At 36.4% G+C, this 8,681-nt stretch overlaps 2 protein-coding genes across 2 annotated transcripts; both read left to right on the top strand.

Moving 5' to 3' along the window:
- The first annotated feature begins 534 nt into the window (after positions 1-534).
- On the top strand, positions 535-1,026 carry LOC121979835 (probable E3 ubiquitin-protein ligase ATL44). The gene has a single exon (XM_042531824.1). It carries the CDS (start codon positions 535-537, stop codon positions 1,024-1,026), a length of 492 nt encoding a protein of 163 aa, XP_042387758.1.
- Positions 1,027-1,858: 832 nt separating this feature from the next.
- Positions 1,859-7,857, top strand: LOC121979834. Its single transcript, XM_042531823.1, has 6 exons — positions 1,859-1,934; positions 4,311-4,767; positions 4,884-6,575; positions 6,661-6,969; positions 7,045-7,144; positions 7,225-7,857. Exons 1-6 carry the CDS (start codon positions 1,859-1,861, stop codon positions 7,855-7,857), a joined length of 3,267 nt encoding a protein of 1,088 aa, XP_042387757.1.
- Positions 7,858-8,681: the final 824 nt, after the last annotated feature.

The following is an 8,681-nucleotide window of genomic DNA, read 5'->3' as shown; positions in this document are numbered from 1 at the left end:
CTAGGGTAAAGCTCAAGAATCCCAGTAGCAAGTTACTGTAATAGACTACCACTTATAATTAAAAACTTAATTTAATATCATACTTGATCTTAACAAAAAAAATTAGGAAAAGTATGCTTTTTAATAGTGTTGTGAATTTTAAGATGTGGGTCTAAAGAGAACTCTAGATTTTTAATTGTTTAATAAGAAATTTTTTTAATAATATGCTACAGTTAGAGTCTTAAACCCAAGATGTCTGATTGATTAGTGAGAAAAATTTCTAATAATATACCATAGTTTAGTCTCAATATTTAAATTATATGCATTTGTGAAAATTACTAATAAATTTTAAAATTATTTTCGGTTTAAAAAATATTAATATAATTTTATTTTTATATTAATGTTAAAATAAATATGAATATGTTAATTAAAAGGTGGTGTTAATATATATATTAATGTTAAAACACATGCAATTCCCTTAGCAATAAATGCAACTCTATAATCGCAATTAATCGATCCCTAACAATCAATTGAGAAGAAGCTTCGGATCCAGTGATGTCTCTTTCCAGCGCTGCCCGCCGCCTCGTAGCCTGCCCGCCGCCGCCGGCACCCGCCCCCACCGCCCCCACCGACTTCGCCTCCACCATGGTCTTGATCTCTGCCCTCATCTACGTCGCCGTATACTTCGTCATCGCAGTCGCCTTCTTCGTCAGGCACCACCACAACCACCACAACCACCGCAACCACCGCGAGGAGGAGCTTACCCCCGAGAAAGTGTCGGCCGCGATGGCAGCAATGCAGGTGCCTTTGGTTCTCTTCTCGGCGGCGACGACGAAGCTGGCCTGGTCGGCGAAGCGGTGCTCCATCTGCCTGATGGAGTTCGCGGAGGGAGACGCCCTGCGGGTGCTGCCGGCGTGCAGCCACGGTTTCCACGGGCAGTGCGTCGAGCGGTGGCTGGCGTCGAAGGGGTCGTGCCCCAACTGCCGCCGCCGCGTGCGCAACGGCGTGCGACGCGGCTGCCTGCCAGACGTATCCCTGCTAGTTTAAACTGTATTAAATTAATATTGAATTAATTGTCATTAATTGCTAAATCTAAGCCTAATCCAATTAACTCTCATGTAATGGTAACATTGTTAACATGTTAATAATCTTTGTATTCCGTGTTCTTATTTTTAATTTTATGGAAAAAAAATCTACTCGTTCCTTCTTGGCCAACTCAACAAATTAAGAAGTGAAATTGGTAGGACGTGGCCTCCACTTCTATGGAAATATCCTCCTTATGACTATATCCTCTCTGAGAATATCCTTCATCAAGAACATCTCTGTTATGATTCATATCCTTGATCAGAACATCCTGATCAAGAACATGCTTGCTGTGACTCATGAGCTCTATGGGTACATCTATGCAATGACCTATACGTTCTATAGGGGCATTCTCGATTGAAAACATCTCCGCTATATCTCATATGTTTTCCAAGAACATCCTTGCCGCAACTTATATGATATATAAAAACATACCTGTTACGACTCACACACTCTAATGGAACATCCCCAATTGGGAACTTTCTCGCTATGATTCATTCGCTCTATGAGAATATCCCGATCAAGAACATCTCCATTACTTATATGCTCTATGAGAATTTCCCCACTAGGGGCAGAGCCACCCTTGGGTTGGGTTAGGATGGACTCCAACCCCACCCATAAAAAAAAAATTTAAAAAATTTTAGTCCCATCATAATATTAATTTCTTTTTAATTTTTTACCTATTAATTAAAATCCAACAAACTTTTTTCTTATTATATTTGATTTAATTAAAGTTTCACGTCTTAAACTTTAATTAAACTAAAAATTTTGCAACACTTTACCTCTCACCCACACAATGTTTCTATTGCACGCCGCAAGAGGAACCAACGCCGCCGCTTTGCTTGTTCCTCCATGCAGCCGTAAAGCCGCAGGTGTGAAAGATTTTGGTTTCGATCCTTTTTATCCTTTTCCTTCACTGGTTTGAGCAGATCTATTCTTCTTTGGATTGGATTTCTTTCGACCTTCTTTTTCAACTGTGTCATATTCATATCATATACAGACATTCAACAGTGACTCGACGAGTACAATCGTGACACCCCTTCTCTCAAATAGCACGTGACTATCCCCACAGCACTACAAGAAAAAATGACTTTCCTGACATTTTCTTCATGACATATATTTAAAAGTGTAGTTGATTTGTATATATAATGACATTGATTAAAACTAAAAAATTAATAAAATTAAAATCTTATCAGGTATATTATTATGACACTTAATAAATGCCATGTAATGTTTTACTGTGCGCCAATTTTTTTCCTCACTCCCTCCAACACAGCACTCACCAGCCCGATTTTCCTATATCGCCCGATCCCTAATTTTTCTTCCCTCTCTCAATATTTCCATCGATGATCGTCCCTGCCCGATTCTCGCCCGACCCTCGACATCCTTTGCGCCGCCTGCCCTGTCGTCTGCCGCCCCGTCCGACTCGTCATCCACCCCATCATCTGCCACACCGAGCCCTTATTCTTTCCTCTTCTAGCGTCTTGTGATCAGAAGCCCTAGGTTGCGAGTGTCTGTGCGTCGTCTGCCTTCTTGCTTGTGACGCCAAGGTCCTATTCTTTCCTCTTTTCATGATCCGAAGCCCTAGGTTGCAAGCTAAGTATTTATGTGTTCTGTTTCTTTTGAAGAGGTTGATTTCTTGTTGATTTTTGGTGTTTTCCGTGAAACCACATCTTGCTTCAATACGTTAGTTTGAAGGAAGTTTTAATTAAGGTTGATTTCAGTATCTACCTCTCTTCTTTACTCTCGTTGACTTGATTTCTGCGTTATTTGTTGTTGTATTATTGAGCTGAGAAGGACTAGTGATATTTATAAGAACACATTAATTAGTAAACCATTTATCTTTTGCAATCTGTTTGTTTTGTTGATTGACACGCCATTCATGATTCTTCATTAGATAAAATTGTTAGCCATTAAGTTATGAAAAACTTTGACAGTTATAGTGAGGTCCTCGTTTCTATACTCATCATCCTATTAATGACTGAAGTTTCAATCCTGAGAGAATAGTGGATACATTTTGGTACTACAAGAAAAGAAGCATAAAAAGTTGGTTGTAGCTTCCTCTGCACTTCATTTAAAAGCAAACTTAGTCGTAGTTGCAGTAATAGCCTAATTCAAACATATATATCTATCCTAACGTGCTTAATTACTTTAAATGTAAAAGAGATGTCTTGCTCACAGCAACACCCAGATGAACATACAAACCTTTCCTCCCACCTTTAATCATTACGTCTTTTTGCCATTGTTGCTGCCTCCAGCTGAAAAGTAATTGCCCACATCCAACTCAAGCAACTAGTTGGTCCCCTGAAGCCATTTATTTGTCTACCTCCCAAGTCCTGGCTGTGATCTTGATCAAAAGGAACAATCCTATGACCCTACCAAGCTTTTTCACAGATGCATGAAGAAGAAGCCATGGATGATGGATATGGAAGCATCCTTCCCACTAGTGCACCCCATTGAATCATTTGTGTCAAGCTTTGTTTTGCTGAAAAGGAATCTTCCTTGTCATTTAAAACAATTTAAACCCATGTACCACAAATTAAATCCTTCTTTCCATCTTCCTCCTTTTCCCCTTAGACATCACTTTCCATCTATATAGATTTCAATACTGTGACATGATTCCACTCTTATTTCCTCTGCCTACTTCCGCTCCTCCTCTCTCTTTTTGTCTCATTTTTTTTTGTCTTTCATGTGAAATGATCCACCACCGCGACTGATGGAGATGGAACCACATGGTCTGGTGGCTCATCCAACAAGGGACTTCCCAACTAAAAAGGAAATGAAAAAGAAGAAAATAAAGCATATATTTTTTCCTTCGCTTATTTAGTGCATGCATACTTCCTGAATCATGCATACCGAAGTGACATTTTTCTCATTCTAACTAGATAGAAAACCTTGTCTTTTTGGTACATTTTGGTTCTATCTTTTATTAAACTTTGCTCTTTGATAATAAGTATAAAAACATTCTGTACTATCATGATTTTTAAAAATTAAATTTAGCTTGTAGGAATGGATAATGGACTTTTCTATGTTTCTAGAATTAAAAATAAATGTACATCTATTGAGATATTGAAATCATGTTATCTTATTGACTTATCATGTTTAGCACAATTACTGAATCTATTTAATAACATGTTTGCAGCTTATCTATAAAATATTCAGTGTTTTTGAGTTGTTTACAAATAGATTTTTTAGTTTCTATATTGGTTGGTGAGTTTTTGACTGACTCTATTTTTTTGTTGAACCAGTTTTAGTACATATTTTTACTGGAATTGTGATGGATAAAGGTTGGATGTTTTTACCAAGACAAACTGAGGAATACAGAAAAGGACTTGAGAATTTTCTAGATTTTGCATTTTCTAATGCAAACATAAATGGAACGATTGCATGTCCTTGTGCAAGATGTAAGATTGGCATATGTGTTTCAAGAGAGGATGCTTATGCTCATTTGACGGTTGATGGATTTATCAAAGGTTATACTCATTGGGTTGCTCATGGAGAGAGAACATGTAGTGCACCTTCAATATCTAGTTCGGTTCCGTCTCGTGATGATGCAGATAACATGGAGGGACTAGTTCATGAGGCTTTTGGGGTCCAACAACACGATGGTAGTACAATCAATACAGCAGGATTTGAAAAGGATAAAGATATTCTAATTGAGGAGGCCGAGAAATTCTATAAATTAATTGATGATTCACAAAAAGAGTTATATCCCGGATGTAAGAAATTCTCAAAACTTGCATTCATCATTCGCTTGCTTCACTTAAAATGTCTTGGAAAAATGACCAATAAAATCTTCAATATGCTTTTGGATTGTTAAGAGAAGCATTTCCAAATGCCATGAAAGATTTACCAAAGTCATACTATGAAGCAGAGAAATTGATGAAGCAATTAGGACTTGGTTATGAAAAAATTGATGCTTGCCCTAATGATTGTACTTTGTACTGGAGGTTGGACAAAGAAAGAGTTCGATGTAAAACATGCAATGAGCCCAGATGGGAAACATCTGAAGATGATCCTACTGGTGACAAGAGGAAAGTTGCATGTAAGGTTTTATGGTATTTTCCAATAAAGCCTAGGTTACAACGTTTGTTCATGTCCTCCAAAACGGCAGTCCATATGAGATGGCATTCTGAATCTCGCACAAAAGACAGTTACATGCGACACCCAGCTGATTCCCCAGCTTGGCAAACGTTTGACCATAACCACCCAGAATTTGCGAAGGATCCTAGAAACATAAGGCTAGGATTAGCTTCAGATGGATTTAATCCATTTAAAAATATGAGTGTGGTGCATAGTACGTGGCCAGTCATTTTAGTGCCTTATAATCTTCCACCATGGATGTGTATGAAACAACCATACTTTATGTTATCATTGCTAATACCTGGTCCATCTGCTCCTGGAAATAACATCGACATCTACTTGCAGCCCCTTGTTGCAGATTTGAAGGATTTGTGGGAAGTAGGAGTGCAGACGTATGATGCATCAACAAAGCAGAATTTTAAATTGCATGTTGCATTACTATGGACGATAAGTGATTTTCCTGGATATGCAACCCTATCTGGATGGAGCACCAAGGGTAAATTTGCATGCCCGGTGTGCCACAAATTTACACATTCACGGTGGTTAAAAAATGGTAAAAAATATTGCTATATGGGTCACCGCAAATTTTTAAACAGTGATCATGAGTTTCGCAAAGATGCTCAACATTTCGATGGCACAGAAGAGTATGGAAGACCACCACCAATACTTTCAGGAGACACAGTGATCAATGAGTTAAAAAATTTTAAATTGAAATTTGGAAAAATAGTTGATGATAATCCAAAACTACCATTCAATTGGAAAAAGCTGAGTATTTTCTTCGATTTACCATATTGGAAAGATAATGTGATACGTCACAATCTTGATCTTATGCATATTGAAAAGAATGTGTGCGAATCAATTTGTGGGACATTGCTAGATATGGAAGGGAAAACGAAAGATAATATTAAATCACGTCTTGATTTGCAAGAAATTGGGATAAGATCAGAACTTCATCCTATTGAGAAGGGACCGAGTAGAGTTTACCTACCTCCTGCTTGTTATCCAATGGGGAAAAAAGAGAAGGGTACATTTTGCAAGGTTTTGAAAAAAGTTAAAGTTCCAGATGGTTATGCATCTAACATTTCACGATGCGTTCAAATGAAACCAGCAAAATTAATTGGTCTAAAAAGCCATGACAACCATATTTTGATGCAACAGTTGTTGCCGGTAGCACTACGTAAAACTTTGTCTAAATCAGTTCGGAATCCTTTGATCAGATTGTGTAGGTATTTCAGAGAGTTATGTTGTAAAGTAATTTCTCCTACTGATGTGGTTCGTCTAAGGAAAGACATTGCAGTGATTCTCTGTCAACTCGAGAAAATTTTTCCTCCCTCATTTTTTGACATAATGATTCATTTGACTGTACATTTGGCTACTGAAGTACAACTTGCTGGACCAGTTTATTATCGTTGGATGTATCCAATTGAAAGGTAATAAACAATTCTCTTAATGATATTATTTTATTTAAATTATTATTTTCACTCAATAATATAAAATTTATATTTTTGATATAAGGTACTTGGGGACATTGAAGTCATATGTTCGAAATAGAAGTCGACCAGAAGGATCCATTGCTGAGGGGTATTTGGCTGAGGAATGTTTGACATTCTGTTCTTTATATTTAGCTGATTATGTAGAGACAAGATTCAATCAATCAATGAGAAATGATGATACAACTATCGGTTCAACATTTGCATTGGACGTGTTTACAACCTCTGGTTATACACTTGGAAATGCCATTGCAACTAAGTTTGATGATGAGACATTAAAGAAGGCACATCAATATGTGTTATTCAACTGTCATCACGTGCAATCTTATATAGAGTATGTTAATATATATTTCATCGAGTTTAAATATGTAATCATCAATGTTTATCAAATCATTATTCTTAATTTCAGTGAACACCATCGGATTTTGAATCTTAGTCATTCTGGTCTTCCAACTCACCAGATTGAACGTATGCATAGTGAGTCTTTTGCATCTTGGTTTGCAAAACATGTAAGTTTATGTTGTAATTGTCATTAAAGTTATATATTATGATTTTTATACATATTTTATCAATTTTTTTTGTGTGATAGATCGAAAATACAAATCCTTCCCATGATGATCCAATATCAAATGATCTGAAATCACTTGCCAGAGGTCCGAATTTCATAGGGATACGATATGAAAAATTCCTTTCCAACGGATTTAGGTTTCATACAAAAGAAGTGGAACGCAAGAGAAAAACTCAGAATTGTGGTGTAATTGTTCGGGCTACTACTTCAAGTTATTCAAGTATTAGAGATCAGAATCCAATATCAAGTGAACTTGATTATTATGGAATTTTACAAAATGTGATTGAGTTAGATTACGAGGGAGGTCTAAGAGTTGTTTTATTTGAATGTGATTGGGTCTCCAAAGGAAAACGATTAAAACTGGATGAAGATGGTTTTATGTTGGCCAATTTTACAAATGTGAAGCGCCATAATGAGCCTTATATTTTAGCATCCCAAGCTATGCAAGTTTTTTATGTGGAAGATCCAGTTGATTGTAATTGGCATGCAATTATCACCACCGATGCACGAGGACATTATAAAATGCAACCTGTGGCAGATGTTGATACATACCTTCAAAGTTGTATTTGTAATCCTGAAGACGACCATGATCATGAAGAAATCGTTTGGGTTCGGGATGATGCGATAGGAGTTGAAATTGATGTTGATACATGATGAGATTCTATTTATGATGAGATTTTGTCTAGCCTATATAATTTTTATGTTTAATTAATATGATATAAAGTGATAGCAGGAGAGCAGATTTGCCATATATATATTATTTTCACTGTTGACTATGAACCTTTTATTTATCATATCAATGGATATATAATTAACTTTCTTTTTATCTATAAATTGAAACTTTTGCTCTTGATAGGAATGGCTTGTGATGGTAAAACTATTGGAAAACCTCATTTTCAACATCAAGATAAGGCAAATACACAATCTCGAATTATGATTGCCAATCACGCAGCTCGAAATTCAAAAAGAGGTTAGGACTTTCTTTCTTATAATTATGGTTATTTCATGCTATTTATCCTATATAACTTGCTTTTGATAGGATTGACTCTCAAAAGTAAAAATGTTGGAAAACCTCATTTTAAACTTCAAGATGGGGCAAATACTCAACCACAGGTTTTGATTGACAATCACGCAACTCGAAACTCAAAAGAAAGAGGTAGCATCTTATTTTATACATCAACAGTCTATTGTTTTCTTTTGTATGATTGGATTTGATGCTCTCTCTTTCTATTGATTCAAAAATCAAAAGAAAGAGGTAGCATGGAATCCATTTTTTACCCTATCAACCTATCTCTTTCTGCAGATTGTCATTTTTCTGCAGATTGTTTATGTTTTCAAATCTGCTAGTGTAAGTAATATACCAACCAACAAATGGATGGAGTTTGTAATACCAACATTAGGTTACCAGGAAATGTGGTTAGACTTGATAAAAATCTAATAGGACTTCTATAATTTGCTTGCTGGTAAATGTCGCTTGC

Source organism: Zingiber officinale, chromosome 5A (assembly GCF_018446385.1).
Source record: "Zingiber officinale cultivar Zhangliang chromosome 5A, Zo_v1.1, whole genome shotgun sequence".
Classification (NCBI taxonomy): Eukaryota; Viridiplantae; Streptophyta; class Magnoliopsida; order Zingiberales; family Zingiberaceae; genus Zingiber; species Zingiber officinale.
This window is presented reverse-complemented; position numbering and strand designations above follow the sequence as displayed.